This window comes from Acomys minous (assembly GCF_964271855.1).
Source record: "Acomys minous genome assembly, chromosome: 8".
NCBI classification, from domain to species: Eukaryota; Metazoa; Chordata; class Mammalia; order Rodentia; family Muridae; genus Acomys; species Acomys minous.
The window spans coordinates 37655159-37677510 of record NC_140489.1 but is presented as its reverse complement, the minus strand read 5'-3'; the positions used below and the strand labels follow the sequence as shown (position 1 = coordinate 37677510).

General features: G+C 45.8%; 1 protein-coding gene across 9 annotated transcripts in view; it reads left to right on the top strand.

The window, feature by feature from the left end:
- The window catches only part of RAD51B (RAD51 paralog B), a 528078-nt gene that overhangs the window by 447561 nt on the left and 58165 nt on the right, over positions 1-22352 (top strand). For all 9 annotated transcript variants that reach the window (XM_084793544.1, XM_084793549.1, XM_084793547.1 and 6 more), the window contains one exon: positions 20895-20998. In XM_084793544.1, coding sequence (XP_084649670.1) covers positions 20895-20998 — 104 coding nt within the window. The remainder of the gene's footprint in view (positions 1-20894; positions 20999-22352) is intronic.

Here is a 22352-nt window from a genome sequence, read left to right as displayed (position 1 = left end):
CTCTCAAAAGAAAACAACTGTACAACTGAAAGTATAGTTTGAATTCTCTCTCCCCTGTCCACAAAGAGCCCCCCCTAGACTTCCCAAAAGTATAGTGTGGTGACGCCTCGCCTCTGAGTACTTTCTTTGTTCTGAGTAACTTTTTTAAAGTATGGTGTACAACCATCAACGGTGTGCACCCTTTGGGTCCAGCACCACTAACTTTCTCCATGAACACACATGTGCAACCAACACCCAAGGTACAAAGCAGAGCATCAGTGGCCTCCGGGAAGCTCCTCCCTTCCTGGCGTCATCCTGCCCCCACTTCCCATGTCATCCCTAGTCTGCAGCCACAACTTGGTGCGTCCATGTTTGAGATCTATGTAACGGTGACACATAGCAGGTCTCAGTCTCCGGAGTAAGTTTTTTTTTGCTCCATGCTGTTGGTGACATTTACGCTTGTCATTTTGTATACCAGTGTAACATATAATTACACAAAATATATGTCACTCTGTATAATAAAAATAATAAGTAAAACAAGAAAAATATAGATAGTGCAAAAAGAAAAGGAAGACTGTAAACCTACTTCAGAGGCACACGTGTAATCTGAACATGGTGTTCAAGGCCAGCCTGCAAGCAAAGGTCTCCCCTCCACTTACTGCATAGTAAGATGCTGACTCAGGAAATGTATGCATATAAACAGTTGTAGTGAGGGCTTTTCTTCTTCTTCTTCTTCTTCTTCTTTAAATTTAGACCATATCAATTTAGACTATTTGTCATCGCCATTGTGCTTATTGCATCAATATGCTCTAAATATTAGTCATCTGAAAGAGGATGCAGGTGGACTTAAACCGAAAGATAATATAGAAGGGGGGGAATACTTTTCTAAGAACACAGATCGGTATTTACATTAATTGTCTTGGCAAGTCTAGATTTTCTCTGTCCTAGTTAGGCTTCCAGATGGTCCCCAAATTGACCCCTAAGTCCCTTGGGAAATCAGATCCTTGGGATGCCTTCTTTCTCGATGACATTTTGAAGTTTCTGTGTAACCTTGGCAGGTATCTGCTAATGTGTTAGAAATTAGGCACTCTGTAATTCTGAAAGTGCTTTGTTGGAATCTCCATTCAAGTTCGGCCTCACTCTAGACAAGCCTGTACGATGCCCCTCATATCTCAGATGAAGAACTTCTCTCCACATCTGGTTAGGATCATAATAATCCTTACGTAACATTTTGGAGTCCTTGAATGAAAAGTTTCTTGGAGTTGCTGACTATTCTTAAAATTTCCTCAATTCACGTTGTGGAAAAGCATTATTATGATACTAACTAAACTGAGAATGTTGGATGGTGAGAAAATTTCTGGATATTTATGTTAAAAGTTGTCTTCTTAACTTCCTAGATGCTTACACTATGTATTTAACCTGACAATGTGGCTGTGTGCGTGCGTGCGTGCGTGCGTGCGTGCGTGCGTGTGTGTGTGTGTGTGTGTGTGTGTACAAGCGAGCCCATGTGCAACGCCTTCACATTTGGAGTCTTCATCCTATGTTTTGACTCTTAGCATATCTTCAGTTTCTGAGGTCGGCTAGATCAGTAGATCCTGATCCATTCTGCCTTATCGGGGTGGGAGAAACATTTGATTCAAGCGTCCAGTAAAGCTTCAGTTTTGACCTCAGAGTCCCCAGGCGTTTTAGGCATGCTTGGGGCCTAGGATTCAGTGACGCCTGAAAGGTAGAGAATATACTGAAGCCAGAAAGTGCCGGATCTACAGAGAAACAGCTGTTTCCAGGGAGTGTGACTAGCTGGGTGTTAGACCAGGTGCTCTAGTCCCGTCTTTTCATTTTTCAGATGGGACTAAAGCCAAAGGAGGCCCCAGAGGGAGGCTGCAAACTTATTTTGATGTTTCATCAACTGGCCAGATGTCTGCAGTGTTCAGGAGACAGAGGGGGGAAGGTGATGGCCCAGTTGTCCCAGTGCTGTTCCTGCCTGGGCCCAAGGAGGCCTAACTCTCTGTCTGGGTTAGCCCCAAGCATCAATTCACTCTTTCCAGTTAGGGGTTGCGAGGGGAGTCCGCATTTTGTCTTATCAGTATTAGAAACTTAGACTTAAGCTTGGTGTCCAGAAAATCAGTTCAGGAGAGACTCCCCAGGCCTTCTGTTCTCAAACAGGCAGTCCTGGGGGTTAAAGACAGGGCATTAACCATCGTTGCTGTTAGCACACCTCCACCCTCTTCCCTTACCATATCCTTTTTCAAACTTGTTCCCGATGACCTCTTTACCCTGATTTTCAGGTTTTATTACATTTCAGTTGTCTCTGGTATCAGCTGTTGCATCGGCAATATGCAGAAATGCCGAGGCTTGCCCTTCCAAAAGTCTTCTGGGGTCAACTCCCGTTACAGCCTACATCTAGGAAATGAGAGTATTTCCAGTTCACTGGGGACCATCTTGGCTTTGAGCAGAAATGGGGTCTGAATCATCACCTAAGAGAGCTCTGTAGATTGCCACAGTTGGCAGCCTCAAGATTTGAGCTAATCCTGGAAATTCCTTAACTTCCCAGAAAGAAGGTTCCACAAGGTCAGGCTGAGGTCCTCAGAGAGCAGATGGAACAGAGCTGGCAACGGGCGGCCCTTACAGCTGGACGTGGAGGTGACTGCAGTTCATCCTTCTTTCCCACCCCCCACTCCCCTGCACCCCAACCCCCGACATCTCTGACTTTCAGGAGATATTTCTTCTTTATTCCTTTTACTCTGTATAAAGAAAGGGCTGCTCTACAGTCTCTGCAGGAAAAGCAAGCGAAGTTGATGCAGTTCCCATGGTGAATGCAAAGATGAGGCCAACAAAAACAACCTAATTATTACAAAAATGTGCTTCTTCTGGCGGCTACATAGTCAGTCCTTTATCTCTGGTCCCTGTAATCACTCCATCACCCCAAACCGTTCTTCTTTATTATTAGCCAAGGTCATTATTCTCGTGGCGGGAGCTGATTTTACCATCTTACCTCTCCAACTCCGAGTCGGATGAACAACAATGCCGCATTTAGGAAGAGTGAGTGTTGAGGCTCAAAGAGAGAAGATGTGGCAGGTTTTCTAAAGGATCAGACTCATGAGCCCATGCACCGAATTATAAACAATGAAACCTGTATAATCCAATTTTAATTAACTTGAAGATCAGTGCTTTTTTTTTTTTACTAAAATGAAATTCTGTGTAAATGGAAAACTGCCACTACAGGGTACACTGGACCATTGTTCACGTAAGGTGTGTGTGTGGAGTTGCAAGGGGTGGGGGAGAGGTGCTAGCAAATTCTCTATCTTGAAAAGTCAAATCGAGTACTGTTGTTCCTGGGCCTTCCGATGCTTTGAGGGACTTACTGTAAGTTCCATGGAGCACAGAGTGTGTCCCTGGTTCAGACTGAGGCTCCGTCCATTCACGATTCAGTGTGCCAGTTTTTCACCTCAAGTTCTTCCTTTATGGCCCTTCAGTGTCCTCCTGCTCCCAGCGTGTCTCCGCCTCTGTTGGCCTCAGTGCACCAGGGCCACCTCTTTGCATTGTCATGTCACATTCTGCGGCTCTGATGCATGGCTAAGTGGGTAACCAGGAACACTCTATAATGAGACACGGGCCTCGTTAAACAAAAGGTCCGAGGCCTAGATGGTCACAGGGACTAGTGGGCACTTAGAAGCAGTCTTTGGAAACTCCTTCCTCACCCACCATGTAAGAGCAGGAAGGAGGCTCCATGCTGAGCATCGCCTTTTCTAAAGAAGTCGCTGGGGCTCCAGTGAAGAACCCTGTCCGACCTAGGTACTGCCAAGCTGAATGTAGCCTTCATCTTGACTCCTGCCCTTTCCCCTCCGGCCCAGTGCCCAGCCTCCCTCCAGACAAGCCGATTACAGAACAGTGCTTAAGACAAACCCCACTCTGTCAGCAGATCAGTTTTACAAGCTGACATGGGACATGTGCACATTTGGCGTCAGGAGAGCGCCTGAGTGAGGCTTCTAGTCCAGCCAGTGCTTCGGCTGGCTTCAGCCAGTCTCTTCTCCTTCCTTTGTCTACTTCCTCTATTGCTAAGGAGAAGATAATGAACCTCTCCACCTATCAGGCTCGAGGGAGTGCCATAAAGACTAATGAGGTGATATGTGCAAAGTGCTTTGGGCCGCTGGGAGAGAAGAGGGGGAGAGCTAAGCAGAAACCATTATGAGCTGGAAGCACTTATCAATTGAGCTGCCTAACAGTGACGAGGAGCGAGAATCCTCAGACATGAATTCCAGGGACGAGCCCTGCTTTGAATTGAGGAGGAGGATTAGTGGGGACCTAATAGGTGTCCCACTTGTTGAGTTTCTTTAGTGTACCCTCAGACTAGCAAAGGTAATTGCACTCTTCCATGTCTTATTCTGCCTGTCCTTTCAATTGGGATGTCAGAGCCTGCTTGTCCTCTGTTCCCGTACTGAGGCTGTTATGCTGCGATTGTTAAAGCCTTGGGCATCTTCTGTCCCCCCCTCCCCTCCCCCGCCGGGATTTTACTTCTGGGGGTGGGGGTGGGGATGGGGGTGTGGGGGCGGGGCTGTACAAAGTAGTTTCTATGCAAAGGCCGGGCTCGCAGTTTATAGGGCTGATAAGTGGGACTTCTAAGTCTAAAGTGCGTGGGGAGCAGTTTTGCTGAAGGAGAGAAAAGGCAAGGTCTTTATCCTGGTCTATCTTTCTCACTATGCTGATTCATAGGAGTTTTCTCAGCAACTCACATCCATGCAGGTACAGTGTAAATGTGGGGCTTGACCGATGCTGTGGCATCCTCATCCAGGTCAAAATGGGGCGGGGCCTGGCTCCAGGTCAAGGCGAGCCTACCAAACCACTAAGATGGTCAGAGCCTTCTTTGAATCCCTCCTTCCCCACAGAGGGTCACATGAGAAACATTTATGGGGGCTGACATGTATGGGAATGTATCCAAGTGTTCTGATAAGGGATCAGTTTCCACAAACCCACACTCCCTTGCCTTGGGACTCAGGGCCCACTGGCAGGTTGTTGCCGCTTTGGGGACCAGCGGAAGAGAGCAAAGGCAGAACTGGGAGAGTGTTTTGAGCTCACGGAACTCTCTGGGCTGACTAAACACTGAGCCACGCAGCTTCTTCCTAGCTGGCAGAAGCAGGACTCAGTTTATCACCCCCCTGTGAAGAGTACAAAGAGAGGTCATGGGGGCATTTGGAACGGTGATTTTCCTGATCAGAGTCATATTAAGGAAATTACGCTGATTACATCTCTGCCCCCCTGACGTTTACAAGCCTCACTGCTGTAATCAGTGCTTCTACAAACCGGTCCTCCTCTGCTTCTCCAGTCCTCTGTCCCCGCAGAGGCTGTTGGACTTGCTCCTTGTAGAAGGATGGATTCACCAGACACCCAGGGCTTCCTGCACTAGCTGTACATGGAAATGACGTGTGAGTTTCCAGGGCCATTCTCCAGTATGGCGCGCTGGATCCTGTCCCCATGCCAGACAGACATGCAAGGACATGCCTTCTCTTCCTCCCGCCTATGGGGGAGGGGGCCAAGCAAGTACGCTTTGATGCCTGCACCTCCGCAGGGCCTGAGTGGCCTCTGAAACAGACCCAGGTTTCTTGTTTGTTGTTTGAATGGCTCACTCTTCTTACCAAAATGCCTGGCCTCTTTATTTCCCCCTCCTAAGGCATATATCCATTTGATCCCAGACATGCCTCCCCCTAGCAGGTTCTCAGGGAAAGAAGTAAAAGACTTTGGCCCGGGCTCCTGTAGGCCGACCTTCCCTGGCCATGCTTGAAGAGAAGCTGTGGGGCAGGACATTTTCTGCTGCTGCTGGCAGCTAATGCCCACCCCACCCCACCCCCCCCCCTTTCTTTTTTCTTCCTGAGCCTCAACGCCCGCTGCCCGCGTGAGCTGCTGGGAACAGAGCTCTGGCGGCTACTCCGGCCTCAGCCCTCCAACACAGAACATCCAGGCGTCAGTGGGAAACAGCAAGATCTGTCAGCATCGCCCTTTCTTCGGGGCTTTGAGGGCCACATTCTCCACGGCCATCTGTTCCCTTTCACCTCTCTGGACAATGTCGCTTTTTAAAGCCAGCGATTCTTCCTCTTTATCCAATCTTCTCCCGCCTCCCTTTCTTTCCTCCCTCTTTCTCCCCTCTCACATCCCTCTCCTTCCCAACCCTATGAAAGTGGTATCTCCTAAGGTAACACCCCCGCCCCACCCCCACCCCTACCCCCACCCCCACCCCCACCCCCGCCCCACCCCCACCCCTACCCCCAAAGCAGTTTGCGGAGCACTGTGGGTTTTTGAGTTTTCATTTAAAAATCCCTTTTGAAGTGAAAGCTTCTACTTTTTAAAGCTTATGATTGTGGTAGGGCTATTCTTTTGAAAAGGATGGGGCAGGGGCGGGCAGGAAACTTTGCAGTTGTGAGGAAAAATACAGAATAATGAATTTAGATTTCTTCTGGCAGGCAGCTGCCTCCTGAACGAATCTCTCCTTGGTGATCAGTTTAAGGAAAGTTTTATGCTTTTTTGGGGGGGTGTCTTTCTGCCATTTGTCTTATTATTATTTTTGTCCTGTTTGCCGTGTGTGTGTGTGTGTGTGTGTGTGTGTGTGTGTGTGTGTGTGTGTGTAGAGAGATCAAAGGACACCTTACAGGAGGTGGTTCTCTTCTTCCACCATGGGGTCTCAGGAATCAAATTCAGGTCATTCGGCTTGGGGACGAGGCCCGTTACCCACTGAACCATCTCGCTGGCCCTGTTGTGCTGTTTTTAATTTAGAGCTGGAGCTGGTATGGAGCCTTTCATCTCCAACAGAGCCATAGACAGCTGCAACCACCCCCAGGAGCCCCCTAAAGGAAGCAGCTTGCCTGGCCACAGGGTAGATATAAGGGGTATCTGCCCCAGTGCTGACCAGGGACTGTGTAGCATGTGACTCCCCTACGGTACAGTGAAACAATTCGTTTTTTAAAAATTTATTTAATTAATTTGTTCCAATTACAACTCAATTGTTATCCCTCCCTCCCTCTAGTCTATGACAGAGGGGGACCTCCTCCCCCACTATATGGTCATAGGCTATCAAGTCTCATCTTGGTAGCCTGCTTATTCTTTCTTTGAGTGCCTCCAGGCCTCCCTACCAAGGGGAGGTTGTCAAATATGGGGCACCAGAATTCATGTCAGAGCCAGTACCCACTCCCCACACAACTGTAGAGAATGTCCTGTCCACTGGCAACAAGCTCATATCCTCAACCATGTTCATAGCAGCCTTATTCATAATAGCCAGAACCTGGAAATAGCCTAAATGCCCCTCAGTTGAAGAATGGATAAAGAAACTGTGGTACATTTACACTATGGAATACTACTCAGCTATTAAAAACAAAGACATCCCGAAATTTGTGAACAAATGGATGGGACTAGAAATGATCATACTGAGTGAGTTAACCCAGAAGCAGAAAGACTCACATGGTATATACTCACTTATAATTGGACACTAGCCCAAAAGACATGTCCCATGAAAGTCTTCACTTATCAGGAGATTGGGATAGATGTGAGGACATCCTACTGGGATTCTAGGTAAGAGAAATATAGAAGTGGGGAAATAGAAGGATCCAGAGGGTCCTAGAAACCTACAAGAAGAACATCGTGATGGGTAGATCGGGGCCCAGGGGGTTCTGCTCAAACTATCGCACTAACCAAGGACAATACCAATAGTAAACATGGAACGCCTACTCTGATCTACCCAATGGCAACAATTCTTAACACGTGCGATTTTGTCTGTGCCATTGCTGCCTCATAAACATGATGAGCCCGTTGTAATATTACAGAAAGTTTATGGACATCTTTAAGAGTCTGTAATGGGCCGGGCCGTGATGGAGCACACCTTTAATCCCAGCACGCAGTGGGCAGAGACAGGTGAGTCTCTGTGAGTTCAAGCTTTTCATTGTAGAGTTAACATTGATGAAAATACACCATGAAAGTGCCAGTGGAGACAGAAATGATGGCCAACATAGCACCTCTGCTTAGAGATGTCACAAAGTACAGGCATGTCTACAGACATAAAGAGATACATAATCACTTATTGCTGGCAAAGAAGGTGATCCAGATGTGTAGATTAAGATTCTAGAAAGAGACCCAGCCATGCTTTTAGCAGCTGGGGTTATTTTTTACATATTTCCAGTTGAAGAAAACCTGGAGATTTATTTTTCTTCAGTATCAGTTTCTTGACTGAGTTTCCCAACAATAGAGAGAGTATTATTAAAATATGCTTTTCTAGAAAGGCACAGACGACTCCAAATGAGAAATTATATATTACGGCTTATTGAGGAAAAAGGGGGAGGGATATCTGGAAAAATGGGGTGGGCTGAGGGTCGGTAACTTTTCCCTCCCAGAAGGAAATAATGAAAGGCGAAATAATGAGGTAGACTGTGGGGCTCACATCCTGGTTCTGCCACTTGCCAAGTGGCCTTGGGCAAATAAGTTTCTTGGCAGCTCAGCTTCCTCCCTTAGAAAATTGGTATGATGGTGGTGCCTCCCTCACAGAGACAATATAAGTTGAGGTGTTTAGCCCAGCACCCGGAACACACTCATTATTCAAAAATGTTACCTCGTAAGTCTTTACTGCTCTGTCAGCTGATGTCTGAGATGTGGGACGCATTACACAGGTTGGTGGTCTTGATCGCTCTCCTGACGCTGGCCATGTTTTGAAAACCCATAGCTCTATCCCTTCTCTGGATAAACAGCGGCTGGGAGGAAGAAGGAAATTGCTTTGCTTAAGAAGTCATATTTTGCAGATGTGTCCCGACTGCCTACTGCCCACTGAAACCAGTTCCCCCAGTTAAAATGACTCTGCTGGCACCAGCACGTAATCCCTAGGCAGGTTCCTCTCTGCCATGAGGCCGCTTTCTAAAACTGTTTGACTAAACCCTGGAGATCGGGATGACTCTGGGGAAGAAGAGAATGTTAAAACATGGTTATCTCTATTGCCTAAAACTAACTTCACCTGTTAGATGTGACTGTACACACATACACACACACACACACACACACACACACACACACACACACACACACGCACTCGTGCACACACGCACACTGGCAATCTACACATTGTTGGGACTCTATAGCTTACCATCTAGAGTTCACTATGAATGCTTGCTACATACAAGACTTTTCCTTTCTTCTGTGGCCCTACTGTGTTTGTATCTTCTATTGATGCGAGGGGAACACCCCTTATGTGTGTGCACAAGCCTCCAAAAGGGAAGTCTGGCAGCATCTCCAAGCCTTGGCTCAAGGAAACCCTGTTCCAGATGTAATAAATAAATAAATAAATAAATAAATAAATAAATAAATAAAAGGCAGGCCACACTGTGGAAACTGAACAGCTAGTGTAGACAGGGCACCATGAGAAGTGAGGATGCTCTGGCAAGGATGCCCAAGAGGCCTGCACGGACCTCGAACTCTTTACTCCCACTGCTCACTCCTTCTCAGCGCCTTCGGGGCAGCAGACATGTGTGACGCCCACATTCCGTTCTCTCCATGCAAGAGCTATACTGATTCCTATCAGTCCTTCTGCTTCCCAGAGGGGCAATTGAGATGGGTGGGAGGAAAGCATAACAATAAATCCTCACATTCATGCTAGGTGATAATTAAAAGCATTCTCCATAGCAGTTTGCTCTCAGATGCCAGAAGGGAGGCAGCTGGGCCAGCAGAAAGGCCTGTACTCAGGCCTCAGCTCTGCCTGCAGCAAGGTGGGTTTCGGTGGCTAGGCCTCTCTCTCTGTCTCTCTCACAGTCTCTGTCTCTGTCTCTTTCTGTCTCTGTCTCTCTCTGTCTCTCTCTGTCTCTCTCTGTCTCTCTCTCTCTCTCTCATACACACACACACACACACACACACACCAGGAGTAATGATTGTACCCATGTCTTGAGATCAAAGGAAAGAAACTTCAGTTGACTTTATCAGCTATACTCAGCACCCCAGACTTGGAGACACTGAGGATGTCTGTCCCCTGTCCCTTGCTTATCCAGACTCCCTGAGCAGCAGTGTCCCTTCCTGAGTGACAGCAGGAGCTGAACCTCTTGAAAGCTCAACCACTTTGGTGCCTTGAGAACTTCAGGGCAAGCAGCCCGAGGAAAGGCCTGAAAGGGTCTCTAACTGAGGGGCCTGGCCGGTTCTAGCTCTGACCTGTTTTATGCCACAAGCTGTCAGCTGTCCCTCCTCTACCCTTTCAGGATGTTTTGGGTGGCGCCTCCGACAGAGCTCCAGACAGATGAGTTATGGCCACTCTGAAAAGCACTTACAATTCTCCTCTCTCTTCCCCTTGGGAGCTAAGATGAGGGTAAAGTCAGCAGACAGCATTTTTAAACACTGGGCCAAAGGGCACTCTGCAGAGCTATGTCTCCAAGATGAAGAGGACACAGAGTCACAAGACACTGACGATTTCCCAAGGCAAACACACCTGGGCCATTGCAAGCAGAAATGCAAACTCCTGCTACGGGATCTCTTTTCGTGTGTGTGTTTGTGTGTGTGTGTGTGTGTGTGTGTGTGTGTGTGTGTGTGTGTGTGTGTGTGTGTGAATGTGTATGTGTCAGTGCCTATAGAAATGCTGATGCCTTAGATTTGGGGTTCAATGCATTCAATGTCCTGCTGTTACGAGCAGTCCATCTCTCACAGCTAGCTTACATTTTCAGACAGGAAAGTTCCAGGAAAACTACCGTGAAACTCGTGTGCCCATCTCCTAGGCTGTTGGCCTTCTGCCTTACCTGCTTTATCTTTATTGCTTATTGTTGTTAACCATCTAATTTTAAATATCAGCAAGTTGTTACTGCCTCTGTGGCATCGTTTGGCAGTAAGCTGTAGATGTCGTGATCCTCTATCCCCTGGGACTTCCATTTGTCTCCCAAGGACAACAATTTTTTGTTTGTTTTAGATTTTAGTTATTACATATACAATGCTCTGCCTTCCTGTACACCTGCACACCAGAAGAGGGCATTAGATCTCATTATAGATGGTTGTGAGCCACCATGTGGTTGCTGGGAATTGAACTCTGGACCTCTGGAAGAGCAGACAGCGCTCTTAAACTCTCAGCCATCTCTCCACCACCAACATTTTGTTGTTGTTGTTGTTGTTGTTATACAGCCAGAATACATTTATTATTTCACCCAGGAAATCAGCATGGATACAATACTGTAATCTAACATAAAGGCAATATTTAAGCTTTGCCAGGTGTCCCAATAATGCTCCCATGACAGGTTTTTCCAGAGTCCAGGCCAGGATTAGACACTGTGTTTAGTTGAAACGTCACTGTATATTAAGATCGTTTAGTCCCTGGTCTCACAGAGATATTTTTCTTCAAGAATATGCTTCCTGATAAATCACATTTCTTTTTGCCTCCTGTCCTGGCTGTTTGCAGAGCCATCAAGCTGATGCAGGCATGAAATAGGAGCTGCTGACGTAGGTCTGGGGCCACATGGACTAACTGTGAAAGGTTCCCAGACTTGGGGTTTCCATTTCTTGTGAGCTGAGTCCCCAGTGTCAAAGCATAGCTTTCAGAGTCACATGGGTTATCACATGGCTCTCTCACTGTCCCAACTAAGTCCTGAAATATGTACAGCTGTTATGTATTCTTCCCTGTGGCTTCAGTCTCCCCAGAAGAGTAAATGATAAAGAATATGCTTTTTTTTTTTAACCTTTCCTGCTTCTCCTCAAAGGCAGTGGTCTGAATGCACATGTCCAAGGGTAATTTCTCTCAGCCCAGCAGTCAGGGTTCCAACCGACCTGATGTCAGACTAAACAGCTGTGTTGCTTCTCCATTAGCCAGTGTTTCCTGAAACAAACATCAGATGGTCAAGAACTAAGATGATGACCGTGCATAATACAGATTTACTGAGAATGCAACTCTGGTATCCTCCTGCCACCTCAGATACCATGATGGGAGCAGAAAAACAGAGCTCAGACCAAGGCAGCTGTTAACTGCAATTTGAGAAATTCACAGCAATAGGATAGAAATACATTTGTGGACAAGGGGCATCTCACGGAAACACCCTGGCTTATTTTAAATGAACATGACTTTTTCAAAAATTTGCTTCAGGTTTCTTTAAATAGTTTTGCTTTTGCTTTCTTTTGCTGGTGTTGGCTTAAGGATGATGATGATTAAAAAAAAAAGGATGATGATGATGATGATGATGATGATGATAAGGATGATAATGATTAAAAAAAGGATGATGATGATGATGATGATGATGTGTGTGTGTGTGTGTGTGTGTGTTCACTCTATTAAGTTAATTCATTAGTAATTAAAAGTTCTTCTCAAGGCTGGAAAGATGGCTCAGCAGTTAAGAAGACTTGTTTCACAAACACGAGGTGCTGGGTTCGGATCTTCAGCCCCCACATAAGAACCTGGGTATGGGCGTCCCTGTCTCTAACCCAGCACTGCAGTGAATCACTCAGGGGCTCGCAGTCTAGCTCCAAGTTTAATGTGAAATCCAGTCTCAGTGAAATGGCAGAGGACCTGATGTCGCCCTCTGGCTTCTCTGCATTGCACACACGCGCACGTGCACGCACGCACGCACACACACGTTCTTGCCACAGAGTTGAGAGACTTAGTTACAGGCCATCCCTCAGGACTGTCCCCTCAAATAGAAAGTGCCAGGAAGAAAGCAGTTGCTCCTGGAGGAGAGGTCAGGGGCTCCAGTGACCTCCCGGGTAGTGTTACCAGCTGACCCTGTGGGAGGAGAGTGCCTTTTTGTACTCAGACACTGGGACTATTTTAGCCATTTCTTCCAAGCTATATTTAAGGATATTGATGCCCGTCACTGCAAGCACAGCAGAGAAGCCCTACATAGTCAGAATGGTTTGGTTGCCAAATGGGATGGTTTTCGGACTGACCTTTCTAAGAGTGAGCCTCCTCACCCCAATTCCAGACAGTCCCTACATGGTGGCCCTATAAGATGACACCTGTGTTCACTCAGAACAGTCCCAATTTATCTCTGCTGTCCTGTTATGACTCAAATGACCCCATCTCAGTTTCAAAAGTATCCTGATTGGATAATAACCTACATGACCATTCCAAGACTCTGGGAAATTATAAGTATTTTCTCCCCATGCAAAAACCGGTGGAACTGTGTGAGTGATTTGTGCCGGTGCATACCAGGCTTTATCCTAGCGATTAGCTCACCACCCCCACCCCCCCATGCCCACCCCCACCACCGCTTCTGCCCCACCTGCTGCTGCTAGGAGAGATTAATCCACCTCTAAATCTTGCATTCCAAAGGTGCTGATGGCCCCACCTTTTATGGCTTCTGCCTCACTTTTCTTGAGTGTTTCTGGGTCAGGCTGAGTGTGATGTGAGCAAACACTGGACAGCAGCTCCTCCCTCTCTTTCACCAGACCCTAGAGATGACTGTGTCCTCGTTACCAAAGCAAAGTGGCCTGGTCCTTTGGCTGGGCCACTGGGCTGTGAGCAGATGGTAGTGGTAGTGAGTGAGGCAGTAGTTAGGTGGTTTTATGCCTCAGATCCTTCTTTGCAAATCTGAACGGCTAATAGCGCCCAAGTATTTTGAGAATCTCAAAACAGAGAAAAGTATTTTTAAAAAAGGAAAAAAAAAACCCCAAGATATTTCTTTCTCAGCTAAAATGGCAGCACAGATACTATGGTTGCTTAACAGATAGTGTGTGGTTCTTGGGCCAGGCTGTGCAGCTGATGGCTTTTTTCCAGTACTCTATTTATAGAGCTACGTCAGAAATGTCACTTCCGTTGGAACTTGACCTACAGACAATTGTCAATTTTAGAGACCCAAGGAAGTTGAGTGCACACAAAATGCAGCTGGTTCACAGGTTCAGTTAGTGAACCACAAGCCCCCAAGGAAATTAATTTTGCTAGAGACTAAATGTCTGAGCCTTCCCAATTTCTTTGCTTGATACTTCTGCCCTGTGGCCTCGTGGAACTTGTAGGTCACCTTGAATCTTTGTTTTAAAACTACTGTTCCAGCTAGTGTCCCATCCATCTTCTTCAACTGTGGCTCTTGAAATTGTCTCTCCACATCAGACAGAGTGAAAACTGATGAACCACCAACAAGAGGTAGCATAGACTATTTGGAAAACCAAGGTGAAATAATCTGAGTATTTCCCCTACTTCCTATTTCTACTGGGGTGACCAGGATTCTTTAGTTGCTTCCTGAGATCAGATGGAAGACCGAACGGGAAAATGGCTGCCACAGAGCAGCAGCTCCCCTGGTCTGAACAGGAGAGGTGGGGGTAAAGATGGATGGTCATCCCCGTCTGACTGGAGATCAAGCTCTGCTGATGTGAAGTTGTGTTTGCTAGAAGTTGGTCCCCATAGGTTGTAGTAGGTCAAACAGGCTAAGAAAAATCCCTGGTCTGAGGAGAAACCAGTTATCACAAAAAAGGGACAACACATTTACACTGTCTTCATGTGTTGCTCAGTAGGACCTGGAAATTCAAAGACGATATGGAAGACCGCTGTGACTAAGAAACCAATTTTTGTTGTCAGAATACCATCGACTCAGTGTTTTTGTTTGTTTCTGTTTTCACGTAAAGCCAGGAACGTTTGAAGCCACTTTGGAACAATTCCTTCTGGCCGTGGGTGAAGATACAGAGGCTTGGGAAGGAGACCTGGAGTTCTCTGTTATAGACATTCCTTCTCCCATGTGCTGTCCTTGAAACCCTGCAGCTAAACCAGAAATAGAGCCACAGGGCCAGCCAAACCCGTCAAGCATGACATAGAAAGTTCCCCCTGGTAACCCACTACCCTTCCCTGCACTTACTTCAGTGCTGAAAGTATTTCATAAGTATGGTTTTTAATTTCCTACTTCTTGTCTCAGTATGTTACCTTTTATCCAACAGGACAAGGAGGACCAAGTATCCAAAAAATTCAGTGCTTGAAACCCATGAACTTTTCCTTTTTTTTTTTTTTTTTTTTTCTTTCTTCTTTTTTTTTTTTTCTGTTCTTATTCTGGAAGTCATTTCTTTGTTAGTTTAGTTTGGGGGGGCTGTTGGTTATTTGTTTGGGAGGAGTTATCCCCTACCTATTTTTAAACATGCAAAAGTCTATTCTTTTAAAGTTGAGCACTCTGCCACAGAACAAACATGTTTCTGCCATTCACTAGCAATTCAGTCCGACCTCTTAGAAATATTTAACAGAGACGTTGTAAATTCAACTTTTTTCCAGAAAAGAAACTTTTTCATTACAGCACCCCACCCCACCCCCCATCTCCCAGGCCTCTTTTAAATACTGACACAGAGTGGTACCAGCTGCCCATCACCCTCTGGGAACCAGGCTCCCTCACAACTTGGCTGTCCTCCTCCAGCTTGAAACCATGAGGGCTACACCCCGTGGGTCCAGAGCAGGGAGATGTGTGTCTTCATGCTCAGCTCCCACCAGAGGTTGGGAACCGGCTCCAAAAGATAGCAGTTCCGGGAGACGGTTCAGAACCTACGCCCCGTTCCTCACCACTTCATTCCTAAGCTTTGCTATCTTGAGTAATGATTAGAATGAAAAACAGAGAGAGAGAGAGAGAGAGAGAGAGAGAGAGAGAGAGAGAGAGAGAGAGAGAGAGCGCTGCCCTTAAACTTCTTTTCCTCCTCAACTTTCATCTCCTGTGTTTGATCATCATTGTCCCTGCCATTTAGCCATATCAAGCATCTCCATCTAGGGTCACCAAGAACCTTCGGTTGCCTGGAGGCAAGAATTATTATTTGAATTTTACAGATGGGTAAGCAATCACAGAGGGAGAACAGCAGGTTTGACCTCACCTAACCAAGTCTCTGGGAGCCTTGACTCGGTGTGAATGAAGTAGGCCGTACCAGGGACCTTACTTAAACGCTTCTGCAGGCCCAACCCTGTGATCATGAAAAATCCCAAGTAATGAAAATATTTTCAAATCCCAGCTCATTTATTTGATTTTTTTTTTTTTTACATTTGTGTTGGAATCCACCAGATTCCAGACAATGAAGTCACACAGCCTTGGCAGGTCTAAAATATCACAGTTGTTCAAAAATGGGAGGAAGGGAGAATGCCCCAGTTTTTATAACTTCTGCTTACAATGAGCATAGAGAAGAGACCTAGTTATCAGCTTCCTGACCAATTAGGTCACTGGGCAGGAAATCACCTTTTACAAAGAGCCAGTAAGCAGACTTTTCCGACTTCAAATTTCCCATAAACAGCATTAATGGTCACTTATGCCAAGCCCTCTCATGGGAAGGCTAGAGAAACTCAAAAGACAGAAAAGACCACTAAGTTCTCCAATAGAAAATGAGGCCATGATGTATATATGGTAACTGGCAGCCTCCCCACCTGCCTGTCTCAGTGACCCCACCACCAGGGGCACCTTCAGCTCTTCACTTGTATTTGAGGTCCCTTGAAGTGAGCTGTCCTTCCTATCCTGACCGTAGTTGTAAGCCTCTAACCAGAGAGGGTCAACTGTAGGCCACCTGGCTTGTGTGAATACAGCTGCAAGGCCAGTTGAGCAAGGTTAAATAACTTGCCAAGCTGGGGCATGCGCTGCCTTTGTGGAGACCTACTGCCCTGGGTTATCACCTCACATCAGAACAAAGGAAGCCTGAGTGACATGCAGTGTCAGATGAGTGATAAGATGGCTTGTCGGGCCTGCGCCTGAGATGGGCCTTTTGGGGCAACCCAGGACCCTTCTCGGCCCCTGTGCACAGGAGAATAGCAGGATCCTTCATCTTTGAGACGTGATAAGCCCAGAGAAGTCTAATTGAAGTACTGGTTAACAGCCTAGTTTTGAACCCTAGCTCTGTCATTAAACAGTCAGGTGACTCTGAGGAAGTGGCTTAACCTCTCATAGCTTAAGTCCCTCCATAGAATTGATAATATCGCCTACCTCATAGGCTATTGTAGGGGTCAAAAAAGGTGTACCGAGATATGAAATTCGAACACTGTAAGCCCCCTCCATCTGAGGGGCTTACATCATGCCCAGCATAGAGAACCTCTGACAGCACTGTCTTCATCATTATTAACCTTCAGGCCTTGCTCGGGTTACTCTTACACTGGCCTGATGCTTATAAGTGCTTCTGAAACATGTCTCCTGAAGGTCACTTGTTCAGACTTTTCCCTGCCACTTGTCCTTGAGGCCCTTGGCTGGGACCAAGTTTACCTGAACAAAGAACAGCCACATCTCTGCAACCGACCCATCCCATTTTCACTAGCCTAGTGCTATAGGGTTTTTTTTTTGTTTGCTTTATTTTTTTTAATCATTTGCTTATTTATTCACTTTTATGCAATTTTTACAGCTCTTTTATAGAATTTTTTTTTGGGAAATTTTAAAAATAATTGTTCCTGCTCTGAATGTGGCTTTGATCTCTAAAGTATCCTTTACATTCCTTTAGAACTGGGATACTCCTCCAGTTTTTTCACCACAAAAAAAAAAAAAGTTTTAAGTTCTTAACCAATTAGTAACTCCTAATTCCTGGCATGTAGCCTTTTCTTGGCCCACTGGAAAGCAGAGCCTCACTTGATCCTCTCACTTAGCAGACACATAAACAGCTAATGTCTACGGCTTGCTTGAAAATATGCAAACCTATTAATTCTAGCTTAAGGTAGAATTAAGAATGTAAATATGCTGTTAAAACAAGTCTATAACTCAGTACAGCATTGAGTGGAAATAACTTATTAGTCATTTAATCAGTGTAAGCATCCTTGTGTTAAGTGATTCCGGCCTGCTGCCACAAGCCAGACGTGCCTCGGGCTCTTTTATCATGTACATTATGCAAAAGTCACACAAATAACACACCACAATAGAAAATAGAGGTAAAGGAAAGAATTTTTAAAAGTACTATGGAACATTGGTCAATGGAGACAGTGATCATTTCTGTGATGATAAGAGGTTGGTGTTAAAGAGGAGGGATCCCTGGACACAGGGTAGATTTTACACACGAGACCATACCACATGGGCAGATAGAGAAACTTGGTGGGCCTGAAGCCCATCTGTTCAGCTGGGCAGTGGTGGCCTTCCATCCTGGCACTTAGAGGTAGAGGCAGTCCATTTACTGAGAGTTCAAGGCCAGCTTTCTCTACAGAGCTAGTTTTAGGACACTGTCTTGGAAAAAAAAATCTTTAAAAATCTAACTATTAAGCCAAATTTTACGTGTGGTGCAGTGGAATTGAACCCAGGACCATTACATTCTAAGCAAGTGCTGCACCACTGAGCATAGCCTCCGCACTGAGTCAATACTTTCAAACTAGGAAAATTGACTCAAAACGTTTATTTTTGGTTTTTCTTTTCAGAAATCAGAAGAGGGCCTGCAGAGACAATAGCTCAGCAATTAAGAGCATTTACTGCTCTTACAGAGGACCTGGGTTCAGTTCCCAGCACTTACATGGTGACTCACAACTGTTTATAACTCCAGTTACAGGGGACCTGACATCCATTTCTGGCCTCAGTGGGCACCATGCACACACATGGTGCACATACACACTTGCAGACAAAACATCCATATACATAAAGTGAATAGCTAAAGTATGGAATCAACCTAGGTCTATTGACAAAGGAATGGGTAAAGAAAACATGATACACACACACACACACACACACACACACACACACACACGGAAATTTTTTCAGCTGTGAAGAAAAATAAAGTTCTATCATTTGCAGTAAAATGAATGCAACTGGAGATATTTGTATTAAGTAAATCAAGTCCCGAAAAGGCAAATATTGTATATTTTATCTTACTCAGGGTAGAGTTTTTTACAGATCCATAAAATCATATGTATACATATGGCCTGTATATAGAAAGGAAACAGTAAAACAAAGATGACTAATAAGGAGAAAGAGGAGAGAAAGACAAAATTACCTCTTTACAGAGGTATGGGGGAATGTGCTCAAAGTGCATTGTATACTTACAGGAAAACATCCCTGTGCAACCCAGTACCATGGACAAAGAGCATATACCACTGGGCGGGGGGGGGGGGGAGTAGACATGGAAGAAAGACTGTACATCTCAAGAAAATTAGAATTGAGATCATCTCTGAAATAATAAAGACCTGGCCTCTTACGAATGAACATTAATTTCATAGTGACCCAATGGCTTCTCAGCTGTTATTTAGCTAGGAAGAAAAAAAACCAAACTGACCATGCCTAACTCCCTGGGCTCCACCCAAACCAAAAAGAGAGATGAAAAGCAGAAGGGCCAAAGAAGTGCTCTCCATGGTAAAGTCAACAGAGAAGGCCAGGGGACTCTCTGGCAAGGAGGGGGGTGGGGTGGGGGAGCTTTATCAACTGCTGACAAGAGGTCAAGGATGATGAGAACAGAGAAGTGAAAAGGTCACAGTGAGCCATTTAGTGAGGGAGCTCAGAGAGGTGAAGTCAGACGGAGAGCCAGGGCAGGAGGTAAAGCCCGAAGAATATATTGTTTCGGCATTATCATCTTAGCCTCAGGCATGGGGGGCTACTAAGGATTAAATCCTGGGGTAAGGGGTGGGGTGGTGGGAGGGGGGTGTTGTAATCTGATTCCCACAGGCCAGATTTATTTATTTTCACCTTCATCTGTTTGTGTTTTGGATTGTGTGTACAATGAGCCAGAGTGGCTCTAAATTTTACTCTTTTCTGTTCTGTGCTAAAGTCTTTAAGTCTTCTTATTGAAGCCTGTATTATTGATTTCCAGCTAATTCATTTATTACATAACTTCATTTTTTTCCAGAACTGCTATACTGTGAGGTGGGTAGACCTTTGTCATAGTCTTGTTCTGGACATTACAGGAAGTTCAGCAACAATGCTGGCCTCTACCTTCCAAACATCAGTAACCCTCGCACTAGGCATTAGCCAACAAAATCACCTTCAGCTGAGACCCACTGAACATCATTTCTCTGCTGTGGTGTTTAGGACCGAAGAACTTAAAGCTTGATGGAGCTGGTACTCCCTTAAAGTTTGTTCATCCCAGGAAAGAGGACCAGTTACTACTTGACCATAGGGGCCATGCTGATGAGATGATGCCACAGGAAGGCTACACATGATGCCTCATTTTGTTTCATCTAATGTAGCGAACATCTATGTTCTCAGTCTTCTCATTGAAAAGAGATAGCATCTCAGTGATGGGGAGGCAGAGTGTTCCACGGGGCCCCCTCAGGCCAATAGCCCCATCATGGCCTGGAGTCAAAGAGGGAACAAGAGTGGGAAGGGTACCTCAGGATGCGTCAGACATGATTAGAAGGAACTGGATCCCTGATGCAGTGCTTGGCATCTCACCTCTAAAGAGAAAGATGGGGGTTGAACGCAGCAGCGGTGCTTTCCTGGTCACGTCAGAAGGGATCAGTGAAGCTTGGCAGACATTAGATAGCAGCCCACAGGCAGTTTGGAGTAGTAGGCTAGGAATTCAGATGAAGTCCAGCTCAGATCCTCCTCCTTACAGGAAAGTCTTAGAAGGTAAAGGAATGTTTCTCTTAAAGTAGAGCAAGCTAACGCAGACTGGATGTGAAAGGCTGAGCTCTTCCAGATCCCCCCTTTTGGGTGTGGATGTACATGGGGGAGGGAGGGAGGGCACAGGAATGTTATATGCATCTGCCATGGAATTGATAAGGAAAATTGAGCTAAGATGGTTACCAGTCTAAAGGAAGATCTCCTAGTTCAAGTATACAGAGGCCGCTCGTAAACACTGGGCCCTTCTGCCAGGGATGGGAGAGGTATGGTTCTTCATCCACAATAGCTTAGTTGCACATCACTCATCTTCTTGGTCATTTGTAGCTGCCTTTGTTTGTCCACTGATGGTCACTTTTGCTAAGGCTTGAAGGACCCTATGCTCATTCTTACTTAGTCTCCAGCTCCTTAATGCCAGCCTCTTCTAAGTCATCCACTTTTGTGGTGGTGGCCTGAGACTTGCGTATGAATGGTGACCGAGCTTAGGTCAAATGTCATATAAGGATAGCCTCTGAACGTGGTTTTTGCCCTGTCTCCTTCCAGGCACTTCTGGATCCGGCTGCGTGGTTGCTGCACTAGGAAACACATGGAGTCACTGTGTGAACACCAGGCTGATTCTCCAGTACCTTGATGCAGAGAAAAGGAAGGTGAGTGAGTGCGCACACAGAATTCTCCAGCCATGGAGGTCAGAGCAAAAGATGAACTGGAAATCAGAGTATCTGAAGACGTTTGCCACCGTTTCTGTCCAGGGCCCACCCTGACTGATAAGAGGATCTTAAAGAGACCTTTCTTGTCCTAACAGCAACTAAAATGAAACAGGGGAGGCTGGGTGGAGTGGGGGAGGAGCTAGCCACATGCAGGAAAGCTGTGTAAGAGTGGATCGTGCGGAATTTGCATTTCCTTAACTTTTGTGAATGGCAGGCGACCACACTTGGAGGAGTTTTCAATCCTCCGTCTCCAAATGATTAATTCATTAGATATTTGTTGAGCGAATTAGATAGTTGTCGTGCTTTTTCTTAGCATGTGTGTATGTGTGTGTGTGTGTGTGTGTGTGTGTGTGTGTGTGTGTGTCCCTAAAAATGGACAACTTCTGCTAAGTGCATATGCCCAGATTCTGGGTACTTTTACATTGCCACATATGCTAGTGGTTTAACATACTAAATAACGTCAGAGGATCCTCTGACAGGATGATGACTTTCCCAGAGCCCCCTGTTTAGGTTTCTGGCCTCAAGGGAGAATCCCTCCCTTCAGAAAGGAACACTGTTCATCCCCTCCTCAATCTTCTCTCCCAGCTCCAGAGAAAGGAACCCTACAGCCTGATCTCTTTAAAAATCAAGATGTTTATATCTCGTGATACCTTACCTCAATTACCCTACTGCATTAACATCTCTCCTGAAAGTCAGCAAAGGGAAAAGACGGGGTGGATACCCTGACGTTTTGAATAGGGCAGAATCCAGATGCTAGATTTGCTGGCAAAGTACTCATTGAATCAAGGTTAATAAAGAAGTGGGTAGTACTGAGGGGCCTTTCCGGGGGCTATGGGGCAGGATGACATTGCTTTTACCAGCAGGAGATAAACTGACTTATTCTAGCAAAGAGGCAGGAACCATCTAATAAAGCCATGAGCATTTTCCTTTTTTAGACAAACTTTATGGATGTCCTTGGTTACAGACCAGAGGATTCTTCTTGGTTTTCTTGGGCCTGTGTAAATAACATTCCAGCCTGGTCACTGGGTCAGCCCTGTTCTGAGAAGATAAAGCAGATTATTTCCATCCAAGGAAGTATTCTTGTGTTTTCAGGCCCCAGCACGTCTGTTACCTCAGAGACACCTTTTCACTAATGGTTCCAGTATCCTAGGTTCTGAGTCTAATACTTTTCTCAATGGAATGCATCCAGAAGATTTCTGGAGAATCTAAAGATGGTTGGTGTGCCCTTAGGTGTGGATGTTGATAAATAAACATTGTTTGTAGCTATAAGAGATAGCACTGAAAATAGCCATGT